Source organism: Poeciliopsis prolifica, unplaced genomic scaffold, assembly GCF_027474105.1.
Source record: "Poeciliopsis prolifica strain line A6 unplaced genomic scaffold, Auburn_PproV2 SCAFFOLD018, whole genome shotgun sequence".
NCBI classification, from domain to species: Eukaryota; Metazoa; Chordata; class Actinopteri; order Cyprinodontiformes; family Poeciliidae; genus Poeciliopsis; species Poeciliopsis prolifica.
Window position 1 is genome coordinate 2,088,268 of NW_026562393.1, and position 17,924 is coordinate 2,106,191.

The 17,924-nt window shown below is 37.6% G+C and overlaps 2 protein-coding genes across 4 annotated transcripts; both read left to right on the forward strand.

The window, feature by feature from the left end:
• The first annotated feature begins 707 nt into the window (after positions 1-707).
• Positions 708-3,590, forward strand: mrpl10 (mitochondrial ribosomal protein L10). Its single transcript, XM_055042472.1, has 5 exons — positions 708-778; positions 989-1,158; positions 1,359-1,523; positions 1,847-1,991; positions 3,113-3,590. Exons 1-5 carry the CDS (start codon positions 739-741, stop codon positions 3,349-3,351), a joined length of 759 nt encoding a protein of 252 aa, XP_054898447.1. The 5' UTR covers positions 708-738; the 3' UTR covers positions 3,352-3,590.
• A 1,044-nt stretch (positions 3,591-4,634) lies between these two features.
• On the forward strand, positions 4,635-17,924 carry osbpl7 (oxysterol binding protein-like 7). 3 transcript variants are annotated; one of them, XM_055043039.1, is made up of 23 exons: positions 4,635-4,902; positions 7,056-7,264; positions 7,431-7,574; positions 7,659-7,712; positions 8,027-8,140; positions 8,237-8,389; positions 8,504-8,627; positions 9,181-9,299; positions 9,401-9,499; positions 9,617-9,640; positions 10,727-10,877; positions 11,076-11,182; positions 11,277-11,433; positions 12,187-12,333; positions 12,419-12,555; positions 13,029-13,166; positions 13,478-13,541; positions 13,625-13,703; positions 15,709-15,853; positions 15,945-16,095; positions 16,269-16,395; positions 16,539-16,661; positions 17,118-17,924. In XM_055043039.1, the coding sequence occupies exons 2-23, from the start codon at positions 7,133-7,135 to the stop codon at positions 17,224-17,226; spliced, it is 2,598 nt and encodes an 865-aa protein (XP_054899014.1). In that variant the 5' UTR covers positions 4,635-4,902; positions 7,056-7,132; the 3' UTR covers positions 17,227-17,924. The 3 variants fall into 3 exon arrangements, with proteins under 3 accessions (XP_054899014.1, XP_054899015.1, XP_054899013.1); XM_055043040.1 differs by having other exon boundaries at positions 9,401-9,490; XM_055043038.1 differs by having other exon boundaries at positions 8,237-8,627.

Here is a 17,924-nt window from a genome sequence, read left to right on the forward strand (position 1 = left end):
GTCAACATTCGTGTTTTGTAAAATAATGTGGATTTTTAATGTGGATTTTCAAAAAAACAATATGCCTTCAGTCCTAATTTAAGCAGGACATAAATAAAATGTGGTTTAAATGCATGAAGTAAACCGAAGGAGAAAAAAAATACACGTCAATACGTTGTGAGGCGTTCAGATGACATGGGTTTTCTTGTTTGCCATGGTCTATTGACATAAATACATTGATTAATGGGTTGAAAAGAAAATAATGAATTAAAAGGATAAATTGCTCACCTTCTTCAGAGAAGATGAGCAAGTGATCTTTTTCAGGAAGGAGGGAAAACATATTTTGCCTACTTTCGTCTGAAACCTCGACTCTCTTTCCTAACACAACCCCACAACTCATTCATTAAAGTAATGCAACAAAATCACTGTCATCTCTTTTGTATGCCTTGATTGGTTGAAAAAAAAATCACTTTTTATTTTAATACTCTAAACACTTAAAAAAATTAATTATTAAGCTACTTTCATTTTATATAAAACACTTATGCAAGCTAACTTTTATAAACATCAAAAGAATGTAAACAGAATTCAGCAAAGTTTCTTCTGAATTTCTGAAATTCGAAACATAAAAATTATGTTTGGGTCCGTGTTGAGTTTTAATTAGTTTTAGCTCTAGTCAGAACATGTAATTTTTACTGACGTGTAATTGAACGCAGCATTTCTTCCTTTGTCGCATTTTAAACAGCGTATTTCCTGTTGAAGATGTCGGCGACCTTGTGTGTGAAGTTGCAACGAAACCAGGGTAAAAACCCCTTTAATTGTTTTTAAAAAACAGACTTAACTCATTAAAATGTTAGAAATGTGTTTTTATTGCGTATATAAGTGTCTGTTGTTATTAGTGTCTGTCACCTTTTCGTTAAACGGTGGCTAGTTTGCAGCGTGGCTAGCCGATGCTAACTTTGCATCATCTCCGGTGTTGTGGGAGACTTCTAACCAGCTCTGTGGCTTCCAGGCTGGCTGCCTCTGATTCAGAGCGTCCGACACGGGTCCAAGGCTGTGACCCGTCACAGAAAACCCCTTCATATTCTCAAACAGAAGCTTCTTGCCGTCACACAATACATTCCTCCAGCTAGGACCGCTCCTCCGGGGGCTTATCCGTCCGAAAAAAAGCACGTCCAGGAGGTGAGACCCCGACGGCAGCTGCAGCTAAATTGATGCGACAACGAGACTTAGTTTTAATAAAATTGAGGAAAATGAAAGGATAGTTGTCTGACTCTTGTCTCTGACCGACTGATGGGTAGAATATCTGAATTCATTCGTTTTTTAATGACCCAAACGTTTGCAGTTTTTCCTGCTAAATTTCTTTTCTTTGTTTTCTTCAGGATAATCAGTTTGTTTTACTCCTGAAGAAGGATTTGGAGAAAGTGTTTGAGGAGTTCAAAATGATCGCCGTGGTCCAGTCAAACGCCTGCAGTGTTGACGACATGCTGATGCTCAGACACAGACTTTTCAAACACGGCATCAAAATTAAATCTTTCCCCAACCAGGTAACTCGGACTCCTTAGTCCCAGTGAGTGGCACATCACAGATTCGTTTTGATACTGTGGCTTGATGAAAACAGCATTAAGGAGTTTAACCTCTCACTGTGATGTTTAAAGTGGATAGTTTTAGCAGTTTTGATACTGTCTGTATCAAAGAACTTGCAGCACATTTTTGCACTTTTATAGTCATTTGGACAAAAATAAAGCAAAAGTAGCATGCATACCCCAGAAAGAAAACTGTAAATATGTTTCTTTCAGGAGAATGTGATTCACCTTTAACAGTTGGAATGTTTTGACTTTTTTCTTTTCTTTTTTTTGTGTCTCTTTAGGTAATGCGGTCCTTCCTGAGTAACTCAGTTTATAGCAACATGGCTCCTCTGTTCATTGGCCCCACCATTCTCTTTCTGAGCAAAGAGCCAAAAGTGAAAGAGATGATGTCTGCTCTCAGGTTTAGCCCACAGATAACACTCTTAGGTATGTTTTATAAGTGCTTCCAAAGAATTACTCTGCTGTATGTTGCGGTGAACATCTACAATAGGATATATGCTGACAAGAAATAGGAAAAATGGCCACTTCCAAAGCCACTTCTGGTGCTTTCGGTCTATTGAAATTAAATTGCCATCAAAAATGTTTAGTTTGTATGTGACAACAATTGAAATGACATATTTAGATTAAATGTTAATAGGTCAGTCACCAAAATCGTTTCTATTTGCTGAATGCCAGTATAATGAGAGAAAGAAATGATTTTAGATATTATTTTCTGCAAAGTCAAGTGTTTACATACATCAAGAATAATATGCCTTCAAGTAAATAGAGAGGTCTTCAGTCTTACTCCAAAATAAACATAAGGAGATGATGCTATCTGTAAAATAGATGGCATCATTAGAAAAATATATATTTTTTGTGGAAATATAAACACATCACAAAACATCTGCCAGACATAAAAGCTTGGTTTTGATTTTCCAAATGAGATTTAACTCTAAGCATAGTACATATCTGGTAACATCTGAAAAATAAAATCTGATCATACAATTAATGCAACCTAATGTCAATAGGACCCATATTGGCCTGCATTTGCTTTGATTCCAGTAAACAACCTAACGTTCCACAGCCATCACTTTTGATTATTTCACAGCATTGAAACAGAATTAACATCAGTCTGAAATAAGAGGAAGTTAGTAAATTTCATAGACTTTTTTTTGTGAATCAAGCCTAACTGTGAGTCTTAGAGGAGTGCTTACTACAAACGACATCATCTTATTTTGTAGCGGATGCTATTTGTTTTAATTTTTGTTCCTGGGTATATAAACACAAAAATTTTGAAAGTCTACCACTTTAAATTTTTGGAAAGTACTTTAGGTTAGCATGGTGAATAAGAAAGTTTTGCTTCTCTTCCTTTTTCACAACTCCACTTATTGTTCAGTGTAAAAACAGAAGGTATCCCCTTGCTGATTTAGAGTTCTTCATATATAATCTGATCTAACTTATTGTTCATGTCTAAAACTAACATTTTTGTTGAATTCCTGAGTTTTGTTGCAGATCACTTTCAGCACCACCGCCTCTCTTCTAAACCACATCATCTCATCTCTCCGCAGGCGCCTGCATAGACAACACACTGCTGAGTGCACAGGGCGTGGTCAGTTACTCCAAACTGCCGTCGCTGACTGTCGTCCAGGGCGAGCTGGTCAGTGGGCTGACCATGCTGACGTCCCGCACAGCCTTCATGCTGCAGCGCCACCCGGCTCATCTCTCCGCCCTTCTGCAACAGTACATCAAACAGCAGAGCCTGGACGCTGGCGCCGAAGCCACGCCGAAAGCAGAGGACGCCTCATAGATCTTCACAGAAACACCTCTGGACTTTAGCCTTGCAGATTTATGTCTAGTTGGAATGAGGAGGGCCTGAAATGGAAACTGTTTGGTACCAAACTTTGGGGTAACAGTACTGTTGGAGTTGAGAACGTGAATGGCTTCAGCCTCACTGTGGAATTTTTGAAGGACAGTGCTTCAAAAATGTCAATTTAGCTTGTAATTTTAGGGTGTTTGTAAATAAAAGAAATATGCTCAAAGTCAAAATTTGCTTAAATTTAGCTTTGTAATATTATTTATGTACCATATGCCTAATTCTCTAAAGGTGTGAATTAGCAGGATTGTTTCTAAATATTATGTTATTACATGCATTACAGATGCTTTCCACCAAATGGAGATTTAATGTAAAATATAATTAAAACGATCTGCTTCCACCAAAATAAACACTGACTGTAATCTGCAGATTACAGTACAGGAATCTGGGTCAGTATGGCTATTAGGATCTGGTCATTTTTTAGAGTTATTGTTAACCAACACCCCATGATATAAAAAGGTACACAGCGAAAAAAAATGTATGTACTGAAGTAAAATAATCATGACTTCTTCATGTGTGTGGAGGTCTTGAAGCTCTTAAGCCAACTGTAGTCCAGTCCTTGTGAATCTCCCCTGACTCTTGAATGGCCTTTGGGTTCCACAGTTCTCTCAATGCTGTGGTTTCCTTGTTGCATGTACATGTTTTTCTGCAACATCTTCTCCGCATAGATGACTTTTCATTATTATTTTGGAACTCGCCACTCTATCTATGAACGTCTTCAACTACCACCTTTTTATATTTGTCTTACCCTCTATGTGTCTTCTGGACAATTGTCAAGTCAGCAGACGTCATCCTGATTGTGTAAGTCAAATAGTATATCATGGTATATTAAAAATACTTTATATTATGGTCTTAGGAAATCTCAAATTTGAATTTTCGTTTGCTGTGAGCCGTAATAATCACATTTAACATAAATAAATGTAAGAGATGCTACAAAAACGAAGTACTGAGTCTATAGAAAATGGTTCCGCTTTGGCATTTTTACGCAAAAATGTGCGTAATTGTGCTTTTAAATAGATAACTTCATAACTCCAGTCCATAATCCAACTCATTCCCGGGGCTTCATACTGTGTAAAGTGGCCGTGCAGAGTCAGCGGAGCCGCATTTCTTCTCTCCTACATCCTTTCCAGACAGTTGCTGTAATACCAGCTAATGCGGATAATGCTCAGGACACGATGGGTACGGCGCGCGCTCCCTGCCACGCGCAGTCCCGCTTGGATTTGGACGCAGCCCGCGTCTCCCCGCCGGCAGAGAGGGCACGGCCCGCCAGATTATGCGGCCAGAATCGTCGGTAATCTGTGGATCCAACATGTATTTTGACTTCTTTATTTGAACATTTTCAGACAGGTTTTTTCCCCCTCTCCCTTCGAACTTCCAGCTAGATTTCTAATCAACAGATTAAATCGTTTTTGTTCTTTTTACATATATATTTCTGGATGAATAAGAAGAAGGCATCCGAGGATGAGAGTCGGAGGTGAAACTCAGGTAAGCACTTTCCAAAATGTTTTAAAAATACGTTTTTGAGTCAGACTCAAAATAAGAGGGACCAGCTGCTCACCATGGCGCTAATCTGAACAGATCCAAGCGTTCACCTCTTCAGTGAAAGGTTAACAGGTCTTCACCAGAAGAATGAAGTCAACTTCTCTCTATATTAATAATAATAATCTTAGTTTATGTTTAGCTGCAGCTGCTTCATTGTCCTCTTCAGATATGTGATTCTCTGTTGGAGAACATTTTTAAGTTTTCATTTGTCAAAGAACAAACTCTCTCCCATCTTGGGAGACATTTTACTTTCAACTTTTTATAAGTAGAAAACCAAAATACAAAAACAGATCAAAGAAATAAACACAGACGGACTTAAACAGGATCTGAGCAAAACCAACAAAGAAAATTTACAAAATCAGTCAAATTAGTCCGACTGGATTTTCCAGAGTGGTTCATGGCCGGGGATTAATAATGAGAGAAGTTGTCTCAGTCTTTATTTCAAGAAAGAGATTATAGCTGTCATAATCTGAGCCTTTTAACCCCGCCCACCCTCTGGCAGCAGGCCGCCTCCACCTTGGATGACTTCTTGGCCATGACTTCCACCCTACAAATGGCAGCTCCTGATGGCCAGCAGGAAAACATGATTTCAATTCACTCACTGAATGGCTTCAGAGAGCGCTACAAAACTAGAAAGGATTTATTGTTGTTCCCAAATAAATAACCACAATTGAGCTATTTTTTGTACTCTTAAGCAGAGAACAAAAAAAAAAACAAAACAAAAACACAACATTAAACAGATGTAGTGTATTTCTTGCGCTTCCTCTTGAGTAAGTGAGCTCAGAATCCTGCAAATCCTTTCATCCTGTTTCCGCCCCGTGATACCTTCATTATTGAGGTCAGTTACTGTGGTCATCCTTCTACCCTTACATAACACATCCAAGTCTCCTTGTATTCTCCACTTTCTTCTCCAACACCCCCAGCCCACCAAAACCCAACCAAACAAAACAAAAGCAACACAGACATTCACAAAGCTGACAAAAGTCCACAAAGATATCCTGAAATCTATCTAAATCATTTAAAATACGTAAATATCAATAAATTGCCTTAAATAACTAGCTGTTAGCTAATAAACATAAATTAAATAAATGAAACGTGAGCCTACAAAGAATTACACTTTGAATAGATTAGTTTTAAATGCTAATTTTTTAAAAGTTGCAATTTACTGCTTTGACTTAGAGAAATTTTAACCAAACTACCTTATGTAATGGTTTGTTGCCATCTTTCAATGCAAAGGTTCATTTTTATTGTTGTGTCAGAGCTCTTTGGCTGGAGATCGAATTGCTCCAAGTAGCTAAAAACATCTCCTGAAAATCTAATTAGACAAAGGTTAATCTTCCTCTTGCAGGCAGCCTTTACCATCGTGTCACATACAACACCAGATTAACAACCGGCCACTGACATCCGCAACTGGCTTTTTATATTTAATTTGCTGCAATACGTGATTTTTTTATCTGTTAACAAAAGTGCATTATTAAGTAGTATTTGGCATTATTGATGCAAATCTGGGTTTCTTGTTGGATTAGAAGCTAAGACTTAAAATTCATGAGTGCCCTGGATAAACAGGCCCTGACCTTTACTTTTTGTCACTTTACAACCCCAAAGCTCAATGCATATTTTATTTGGCTTTATGTTATTGACTCACACAAAGAGGTGAGAGTAATATATGAGTTTCCCGATTCTTTACTGAATCGGGAAACTGAAATCTTAACATTTCAGCAAACTATCCAAAAATTGTGCAGAACGAATTAAACTGCACAACTTGGTTTTTGTTAACTGCTAAAAATATAATCAATTATTTAATCAATTAATGAGGTTTTTCCACCTCATAGCATTTTGAATGCATGACAAAAACTTCATATATTAATTTCATGATTTCTTAAGCAATTGATCACATCATACATTATTTAAGGATGTCAGAGTAAATCAAGCCTGGGAACGAATACTTGCCATACTTTTCAGATTTTAGTTTCTAAACAATCTCTAAATTTCATGTTGGACTTTCTGCCTTGAGGTTTGTACCTGTAACAAAACAAAATAAAAATAAAAAACAGTCAATCCTTTCACTATTTCTGCTTCACTTTTTCTGTCCACAGGAGGCTTTCAGTAGATTGTGGAGGGCCTTTCGAGACACACTCTTAATCTCAAGACCAAGAGGAGTGTGAGGACAGACATGGACGTGAATGAACTTTCGCTCAATCGCAGCCAGTCGCTGGCGAGTGGTCTGGAGAAGACGTCACCATCGTGGAACAAGCCGGCCCTCTCTCAAAGCAGCAGCACTCTGTCATCTCGTCACTCCAGACAGGTCAGTCACAGGTCAGTTTCAGTCTTCGTGCAGAATACAAATAAAACAAACAAACAAAAAAATGTTGGAACAATTGTAGAAATTGTACATTTTTACCAGAAGAATCTCTTCCTACTTGAAATAAAACACACAATTTCAAGAGTTTTTCTGTCTCACGTGTAAACAGGTTATCAAAGACTGGGAAGTGATTGATGACCTTCAAGTAGAAATGCACGCAGGAAGTGAGTGTCCTCAGGATATGAGTCCTCCAGGAATGTGTGAGGGGTATCTTCTCAAGAGGAGGAAGTGGCCTCTGAAAGGCTGGCACAAGGTGAGGGGGCGTATGGGAGGTGAATACATTTAATAATTGTACTATTTCTCTGGATGTTTTACTTGAGATTTTCTTATTTTACAGAGATATTTTGTTCTGGAAGCAGGAATCTTACGCTACTCCAAAAACCAACAAGATGTAAGTAAACATTTAAGCCTTCAAATACTGGTAATGCAGTGTTTTGCCAAAATATTAATGGACCTTCAACGTGTTTACCTTTTGTTATATCATATCACTAGACCGCAATATATTTTATCGTGATTTGATGTGATAGTCCAACACAAAGTTATCTTCTGATTTCTTATTACAATTCGTCACGTTTCTTTCCTGACATTTGCTTTTGCACAGTTTCAAAAATATGCCAATACTAACTTCAACACTACAAAATATGGAAGCTACAATTTTATGCTATGGGCTTTGAAAACACTTATATCTAATTTTTTTTCCACCAGGTCTCCAAGGGTCGAGTCCAGGGTTCACTAGATGTTAGTCATGCTGTTATGTCGATAAACAAAAAATCTAGTCGGATCGACTTGGACGCTGGAGACATCCTCTATCACATCAAGGTAAGCATGATCATTAAATTGTCGCTGATTTGCTCTAAACAAAAAAGTGGAGTGCTGTCCAAGCTAAAAGACAAAAGACTTCTTTTTATCGTCTAGGCAAAAAGCCACGATCTCTTCTACATTTGGGTGATGAAGCTGCAAGCACACCGCCTATACAAAAAGAACGAGATAACTCACGCTCACAGTGGCCTCCTGCAGACGCTGTCCAACACAACTCAGACTGGACAAGCTCACAGAAATGGAGATGTGGTGACTATGAAATCACTAGAATCGACCCGGACATTTAATCTTCTCTACAGGAGATTAAAAATGAGTCCCACTTTTGTTGCTTTTGACTTTTTGTGTGTGTTTTTTCGGCACCAGAGTTCGGCAGGAACTGAAAATTTGGCGGGAGGATCGGGGGTCTTACCATCAGCCAACACTGCTGTGAACAGCAAGGTGTCGGCCTGGCTGAGGCACAGCCACAATCCAGACACATGCGTTCAAGGTATTGTACACACAGTCAGCTAGAAAAGACCAGACCAGAGACCAAAGACCAAAGATCAAAGGTCATCAACCATTACAAACCACAGTGGCTTTCACCCTTTATAAATAAAATGTATTTAGCACTGTGTAACCTAGGGACCAATTAAAAAAAAAATATATTTTTCAGATTTTTAATTATCTGAATTATACTTCAGATAATTATACTTGAATTACATACCACAATTGAAGATAAAACATCAAATTTTAGCTATGAAGGCAAAAGATACTTTCTTGATTAGAAAGGGGATCAAGTGAATATTTCCATATTGGATTCACCTTAAATATTGGATTTGAAAAAAAAAAGTGAGATTATTAATGGAAGATTACAATACATAAATAAATAATTTACAATAGAAATCTTATTGAAGATATATTTATTGAAGTTGGAATCATAATTTATACTAAAAATAAATAATACATTCATGAATAATAAATAAATAAACATTGAATGAATTGGATTTGTTTTCTAGTAAATCAAATAAAACCAGAAGACTGAACAGAATGATTCGTTTCAGAGTTAAATCGCTGTAATTTGGACCTGTCGGAGCTGAACCGTTTAATTCTGAGGCTTCAGGCCATGGAGGTGGGCCAGAGTTTCACTAACGGAGACCTGCAACGCATCATCAGCACGCAGGTATTCAAAGGCTGACCGCTTTGTACAGCTGCAGTTACTAAGGTTAATTAAGACATATAGCATTAGCCAATCTTTTTATTTATTTATTTATTTTTAAACAGAATCTGTCACTTGAGAAACCAAAGAAGACAAAGTCAGGAAAGATTTGGGGTCACTCTCGCACACTATCCAGAGTGGAGGCCCTGGGAATGGTAAGAATGGTCTGTAAATTCACTCTCTCTCTTCATGCACTACTTTAACATTTATATAAGTTTATAATGTTGGATGTCTGAATTTTGATTGTATTTGTTTAAAACTTTCTTTTGCTCATTTCAAAGCCTGTTCGGGGGATTTCCAAGTCGGTGAGTTGCCGACAGGCAGGTTATCAATCTGGTTGTTCTGCAGAGTAGTAGCTATAGAATTGAACGTAACTGGATCAAAATGCAACACAATTCACATTTTTCTTAAATTTTACGTAGATGCACAAATACAATGCATTTTCATATCATGCTCATTCATTGAATGAAATCACTTCACTGGAATTTGGTGGTTTTGGGTTATTAAATAACTTAAAATACAACATACATCAAAATGTTTGATATTGTTCTTTAAACAATGCTGACCAGCAAAAGACAGCATTACTCGTACTACCAATAATAGCTGTTGGGGTAAATCCTATTTGATTTTGGATAAATAACTAATTAAACGATTGTTATTAAACAAAACTGTCAAATTAATACACTGATTAGGCTCAACTAAGTGTCACAACCACCAGAGTGGGAGAAATGTTTGGTTTACTTGCTTTGCTCTGCTTCTCTTTGCACCATCTAGTCTAATGTTTTGCAGTAAAAGTATAATTTTATTTCAGATGTATTGATGCTTTATTGCTGTAAGAGCTTTTATATTTATAGAACAGTAAATATTACTTTTATATAAATATTAAAGTAATATCTATATTAAATATTGAGCTAGCTTGTTTTATTGTAGCTTGTCTGGAGGGGCTAAACACAAATGCACACCACACTTTACAGATATTTGACTTGATTTTGGAAACCATGTGTCATTTTCCTTCTGCTCTGTTTTGTACTTGTCTTTCACATAAAGTCCTGGTAAAATTAATGTTTTTGGGATTAAAAACTAGAAAACCCTTAAAAGGCCCTTGATTATGAACACTAAGTTTACAAAGATACATGTTCTACTTTTCATTAGAAGCTTTCATGAGTCAAAAACCTTCATGCTAAAATTGCTTGGTTACAGATACACAATACATCCCAATCACAAGTAGACAAATATTATTTGAGCCTAGTTTGAAACAGCTGTTTGTCAGGGTGCCTGTGGGTTCAAACACACACTTTTAATGCAGGATAATGGATCAAAGCAGGCACAAACTGACAGACAACAGGCGAACTGTAAAATTAACCAGTATTTCAACCATAATGTGTCCTCAGCTGTCCTCCAGTCACCTGAGCAGCTCGTCCCACCTCGGTGTGTCAGTGCCCTCTATCCCCGACTATGTCTACTCCCAGCTGTCCCCTCCCTCTATCTCATCACCTGAGGGCAAGAAAATTCAGCAGGATATCTACACCATGTCAACTCAAGGTCAGACAAATAAATACAATCAGCACCACAAATGTTTATCTTCAATTTCCAACTAGATGAACAAATTTGAAGACATGGAACTAGAGGCTCCACATGTTCAATAGTGACCAGAGAAAGTCCATGGAAAATACTCTAGTATTATCCCTTGAAATGTTAAGTATAAGTGTATTTCTAAGCTATTCTCCTGTGCATCTTTAGTGCTTTCTTCCCTGAAGTCAGTGCATGAAACTCTGTCCCTGGAGAGGCAAAAATTGCAAGAAGCCTGGGAAGCCAACAGCCTCCATCAGTCTAACACATTAGCTGTGGTACGATAAACATCTTCTGCCATGTTTTTCCGCTTTACTTGTTTTGAGGATCAGTTTTAGAGTTCCTTTTTGCTTCTCTGTCTATTGTCACCAGCCTGCGCCGTCTCACGGTCCTCCTTCAGTAACAGATTCGGCGGCAGAGTATTTTGATGCCAATGACGACGTCCTTTGTGGTAGCTCTTCTGAGGTGTCTGATGAATCCGGGCTCAGCGACGGAAGCACCAGTAATTCAGAACCAGAGGAGGGACACGGTGAGCTTGGCTGAACATTTGAACTAATGTTACCTCAACAATTACCCTCGTTCCCAAGGGCCTGATATTGGGACACCCCATAAAGAATTATTTGATCATCTTTTCACATAAACTAACCTTATGTCAGTATGTCCAAATTCCTTGTAAAGGTACTTTTGCCTAAAAGAGGTTATATTTCCTGATGCGACTCAGGAGCTTGCTGCAGCGAGGTCTTTCTCAATTTAAAAGTTCATAGGCAAGCTACAAATTAAACATGACCTCATGACCTTAATTACCCAGCTAATATAAGTGTGCTTAGTATATTGTTTACAATAAGTATTTAAGAACGGCTGCATGTTGCAGATACCTCTTTTTGCTTTTATGAGTGTCTTAAAAATAATTAACATACAGAGCAAAATAAAAATAACATTTATTGTACTTCAGTGGGGAAATGAAGCAGCAAAGTGACAGGCAAATTGAAACATTGGGGTTGACGTGAAACTGAAAATTAAAACCAGAAAACAAGAGCAAATGGCATCATAAAACTATGGTATTTTTTTTACTAGTATAAAATCATCATATGAGCCACTTCTTAATTAAGAACATAACCAGATATCTGAATGCTTTTCATCACAGTAAAACAAAATATCTTCACATTTCATTGTGTTTGCTTGCACAGTTCCTACCCCTCTGTATCAGAGCCTCAAAAAATAAAATAAAACAAAAAACAAAATATCAGATCAATATTAATTAATATTTTCCAACACTGTGCAGCATCAACAACCAGGAAGTACCGAGCAAGTATTTCCAAGACCCCAAACAATGTTGTTCCCAAGAGCACTGGCCGTCGAACGGCTCTACCAGCTCCCTGCCCTGACAACAGCCACGTCGGCCTCATGGCTATTCTCTACAATAACATAGGCAAGTAGCGCTTACTAGTTCAGAGAGGAAAAACTAAACCTGACGTTACATGTTTGTGAAGCATCTGTCCGGTTCTTTTCTTCAGGTAAAGACTTGGCTCGAGTCTCCATGCCAGCAGCTCTCAATGAGCCAGTCAACTTGCTGCAGAGATTGTGTGAAGAGCTGGAGTACTGCGAGCTGCTGGACACGGCCAGCAACACACCAGACCCATACCAGAGGATGGTAAGACTGTCCTGATACGCAAGATGTTTGTCTGCAAAAAATAAAATAAAACATGTGTAAGTGTTAATATTAGCTGACAAAATTATCTTACTATCTTTGTCAAGGTCATGAGTTGAATGTGTCAATATTACAAAGAAGAAGTTATGACAAAATAAGTAGTTCTGTGTTTCATAGTTCAATATCACTTGTCATGGCATTAAGGGATAGCTTGTATTAGCAACGTGTTGGTCTGTTGTCGATGTTTTCGTCTTGCACCAGCTGTGAAACAAAATGACCATCTAACCTTGACTTGATTTAAAATGAAGAAAGGAAAAAATTCACATGAAACGTTGGTAGGTGAAGCAAAGTTGAAATGAATTTGAACATTTTCAACCTCCGTCCCTTTCAGTCAGATGAAATACATGTAGACATTTTCAAATTTATCTTTGAAAAAATTAAACAAGCCTAATTTCTTTTTATTTTCACAAATCCAGATTTACATCGCTGCCTTTGCTATTTCTGGTTATTCCACTGCAACGTTCAGAAACCGCTACAAGCCCTTTAATCCAGTTTTGGGAGAAACCTTCGAGTGTATCAGAGATGATCGAGGTTTCCGCTTCATCAGCGAGCAGGTAGCTGTGTCTTCTTTTGTTTAATATCCACATAAGAATTTGAAAGGAATATTTGAACTTTGCAGTAGATTTAATACAATTATGATAGGATATTAAGTTGACTAATCCATGTTTTTACTTGTCTGCTCTGTCTAATCAAGTCCTGTTGGTTCACATAAAATGATTTATTCCCTTAAAAACTTATAGACGATTAATATGAATTTTTCAGCCGGTTACAGTTTAATTTCACCCCATAAAAAATATAACACGTGAGATTTTTCTTTTCGTCAAAGTTTTTATTGTTTTTAAATCACTTCTTCATGCTGTACCAGGTATGCCACCACCCACCCATCTCAGCCTGCCATGCTGAGTCAGAAAACTTCACATTTTGGCAAGGTAACAGCTCTGTCAACATCTGTTCACAAAAAGTTGTTCCTTCACATGTATATAAATGTACATGTGTTTTTCTGTGTCAACAGACCAAAGGTGGAAGAATAAATTCTGGGGAAAGTCACTGGAGATTGTGCCAACAGGAATGGTCAATGTAACTTTGCCAAGGTAATCCATCTTGCTTTATGTTGTAAAGTCACTGCTGTTTTGGCAGATTCAACACCTGATATTTTATAGCTAAAAGCATGTCTTAATTTAGCTAGTAGAAAATAGAAAACCTTCCCCTGGCAGTTTGTATTTTATCCCACACAAAATCAGCTGCATTTCAGTTTGCTAATTTGGTTAATATAAAATGATTTTTTTTTTACTGCCAATTTTCATTGGTTTAAAGTAGAAATAAATAACAGTATTTTCTAGGCTACAAAATCACCTGGATGTGTAGTTTATTTTTACAGTGACTGAAAATAATCCACCAATTCCATGAGGTTGTGCTTTTTGAGAGCTGTCTTTCAGCTCATTTATTACCAGTGCATGACTCACACACAATGTTAGGTTCAAAATCTTTTTAGCTTTGAAAGCTATCTGATAATTTTTCATCATCTGTTATCATAAATATCTAATGCATGAAGAGACCATGTTATGCTTGTTCAAATCGTAGTCCCCACTAGTAAAATACATAATAACTGTACAAACACAATGGGAACCTTGCAAAGGCATTAGTACTATTTGAATTAATCCCTTTTCAAAGCCCTGAATTTGCAATAGTTACTGAAAGTGATGCATAAGTGTGGAACAACATTACTTGTTTCGACTAGTGTGAAACGCTGGCTTCAGCACAAGGCACTAAATATAACCACAAGTGAAGCAGCCAGGTAGAGAAGTGCAGAGTAAGTGGGAATTAGCAGGCTAAAAGTGTTAGGTGATGAATTGTTCTTGGAAGAGGTGAGCGTTAAAGAGATTTTAGGAGGTAGACGAGGATCTTGTTGCTCTAAACTAAGTCCTGTAAATCAGAGGTTTCCAAGGCAAAGATCACAACCTCCACCAAGAGTCATGAAACACCAACAAATTATTTTTCAGAAAATACCTGTTAATACAACTATTGGCAGTGGACATGGACAATAATAACAAATGGAAATTTTAGGGACAGAAACTTTCCCAGAGATATGTTTCTGATTTGGAACAGAAAATATTTGGCAATGAAAGCTCCAGAAGAAGCAGAAAACAGATTTGCATAGTTGTCAAACCTGGAGCTACAAATATGTAGCATCAGAGAAGTTCTGAAAAAAGCTTTCACTGCTTTGGAGCAAAATATAAAGAGATACAGGAAATATCCAAACATTTACATTATAAAATCAGATTTTTATCTGACCATCTTTTATGGTTTTTCTACTTGTTTTATTGAAACCCACAGTAAACATTCAAAGCTGTAAGACAATGTTGCATTTCTGACTGATTTGGTAGTTTAATAAAGATATGCTGCTGTAAGTAAATAACACTTCAATGTCACCTTTCTACATATTCAACACTGTAGCCCAACATGATCTTCTGCTAAGACAAACTGTCGCTGTTTTCTGGACATTAAAAAGTTTGAAACTTTGGCATTGCAAACATACTCTATACTACAATCTTAAACAATGAAAGTACTACTCAGATGTTGTAGCATTTACCCAATAATATCACTGGTTACTCTCATGCTTCCCTGTGCAAATGCTATGAAAATTAATTCACGTCTTCATGCTGAATGCTTGAAACGGCTGACTTGGTGGAGGACCTGGCCTCCACCAAGGAGGCCAGGGTCATGGGTCAATGAACTTCATTCTCCTGCTCAATAAGTATGGAGAGAAAGTGGCGACAGCAACATCCCCCAATTGGGCACAGCAGAATGCTAAACGTCACATCCTTAACCCCAATACAGCTGCACTACACCAAACTGAAGCACATAGACAGGACTCAGTGTTTCACTTTAATTTAATTGATGTAAAATTAAGACATCTATTAAAAATACACATTTTTGGGCATGTGGCACGATGAGCATTGGTGGGACAGAAGCCTTGGAATAGATCAAGTTTTTTAAAAATTACACAAATGAAAATATGTACATATTGGATATTTTTATTACTGACTGATCCCTTAGGAGTCGCTTTAACTCGACTGTATTTTGAATGTTTTCTAGGTATGGTGATCACTATGAGTGGAACAAAGTGGTAACCTGCATCCACAACGTGCTCAGCCAGCAGAGGTATCTGGAGCATTATGGAGAGGTGACCATTCAAAACCTGACTAACAACACCTGCACCTGCAAGATCACCTTTGTCAAGGTTAATGAAGCAGCTTCTCAGAAACTCAGAATATTTTCTTTTAATGCCTTCTTTGAAAAAACAAACAAAAGTGACTTTGCTTATCATTTAGTCTCGTTACTGGGGTTCAGACTCAAACAAGAACGAAGTGCAAGGAACAGTCATCGACCAAAGCGGCAATGTCATTCACCGGTTTGGAGGTCTTTGGCATGAAGGAATTTTCTGCGATACTCTGCAGACTCCAAAATGCATCTGGAAGCCTAGTGAGTCTTTCTATTTCAGCGAAAAATAAAACACACTGCTCTGAGGTGTTTGCGTCACACGTTGATGTTGTTAATCACAAAGATTCTGCTTTTGACGTGAAAGCTTTAAGTAGCATAAATCCAAGTGTCACGTTTGCACTGCGGCCCATTTGAGAAGCTTCTGTCTTGCACAGATCCTCAGCCAAAGGATTACCTGCTGTATTATGGCTTCTCTTCGTTTGCCATGGAGCTGAATGAACTCACGCCAAACCTGAAGCCTCTCCTCCCTCCTACCGACACTCGCCTGCGCCCAGACCAAAGGTCAGAGATCCTTTCGGATTACAAACACTATTTAAAACCAACGTTTAAAATGATAGATGTGTAGGTTGTGAAAAATGATGGCACAAAATAATGAAATGCGCAACTTACTTTTGGAGTCATGTTTCTTTCTTGATGTTCTGAAGAATGCTGGAGGAAGGAAAAGTTGCCGAGGCCGACAAGAAGAAAGACGACGTTGAAGAAATTCAAAGAGAGCGAAGAAAACAGTTCGCCAAGAGGGGAGAGGAGCATATTCCTCGGTTTTTCAAGTAAGTGCGGACTAAATCTGGACAGATTTGTTTGTTGGTCAAACTGTGGAAAAATGTCCTTTAATTTACAAAGTTGACTCATGGGTCATAATTTTTCCTAAATAAGTATTCAATAAATTAACTATTCAAACTTATTATTGTATGCACAGAAGAAATTATTTGTTCTAAAATGCTACTAGGAAAGCCAAGTAGGTATTAGATTGTACATAACTTTATTTTTCTAAGGCTCCCTAGTTTCACTTTATTTCATTTTAGGTAGAACACAATCTCTTCTTATTATTAGAATACAAGCTGCTAATTCATTTACTGCGTGGGAAACACAAAGATATTTCAGAGGTGCAAACTGTATAATCCATTTTCCATGAAAAACGAAATATGTTTTTCACAGCTGTCACCATAATCACCAGAATATTCTACGTTTTCAAATCACTAATCTCCTCCTGTTCTTTGCCTCAGGAAAGCCAAAGATTCCTGTGGACGGGATGTGTGGCTGACCAATGGCACTTACTGGAAGCTCAGGGATGATCCAGGTTTTTCTAATCTTGAAAATATAGTCCTGTGGTAATGAGAAGAAACCACAGCGACATGCACACAACGTAACTTTAGTGAGAAAACGGCCAGCGTTTGGTGGTTTTGAACAGCATAAATGACCTACTCTGACAGAGTGGAGACAGTGCTGCTTCTGGTCTCTCACAGCGAATCTTCATCGACACATTTAGACACAACTTGTGGGAAAACAGAAAGAGCTTTCCCTTTTATGAGCTTATTGTATCGTGATTTATAGAATATTGACTGCACAATTTTAGGAACTTAAAAGTTTTATTTAAGATTAGTGGACTCCCGAGTCTGTTATTGAATCTTGTGTAAAATTTCATTTAAATCTCGTCCTAGTAAACAGCTTTAACTACACTCTCTAACTGACTGGATAAATGAGCTGGAATCTATTTTACAGTCAAAGTAAAACCAGCTGTTTTTGCTGCCTCGAGAGGTCAAATAAAGTACAGCAGGTTCACTTCGTGTTTTATTCAGGAAAGCAGCAATTAAGCGATGAATGATGGATGCTGCACATGTTTTAATTTACACCGATTTTTGTTAAATCAGTCTACAACTGAATGTTGTTCCTCAGGTGTAGCTCACTTTGGATGAAGCGCTTTGCTAAATGACAAAAATGATGCAATATTTACCCTTTGAGTCATCTTTCTTGTACAAGTTATTGACTACTGTTATCTAAAAATATGTTTACTAATAAAGATTATGATAATA

Coding starts and splice junctions, on each gene's coding strand:
- mrpl10 (XM_055042472.1), top strand. CDS start 739: ATGTCGGCGACCTTGTGTGTGAAGTTGCAACGAAACCAGG. Junction 779..988: donor GAAGTTGCAACGAAACCAGG/GTAAAAACCCCT, acceptor TGTGGCTTCCAG/GCTGGCTGCCTCTGATTCAG. Junction 1,992..3,112: donor CCCACAGATAACACTCTTAG/GTATGTTTTATA, acceptor ATCTCTCCGCAG/GCGCCTGCATAGACAACACA.
- osbpl7 (XM_055043038.1), top strand. CDS start 7,133: ATGGACGTGAATGAACTTTCGCTCAATCGCAGCCAGTCGCTGGCGAGT. Junction 9,500..9,616: donor CCCTGGGAATGGTAAGAATG/GTCTGTAAATTC, acceptor CTCATTTCAAAG/CCTGTTCGGGGGATTTCCAA. Junction 12,556..13,028: donor CAGACCCATACCAGAGGATG/GTAAGACTGTCC, acceptor TCACAAATCCAG/ATTTACATCGCTGCCTTTGC.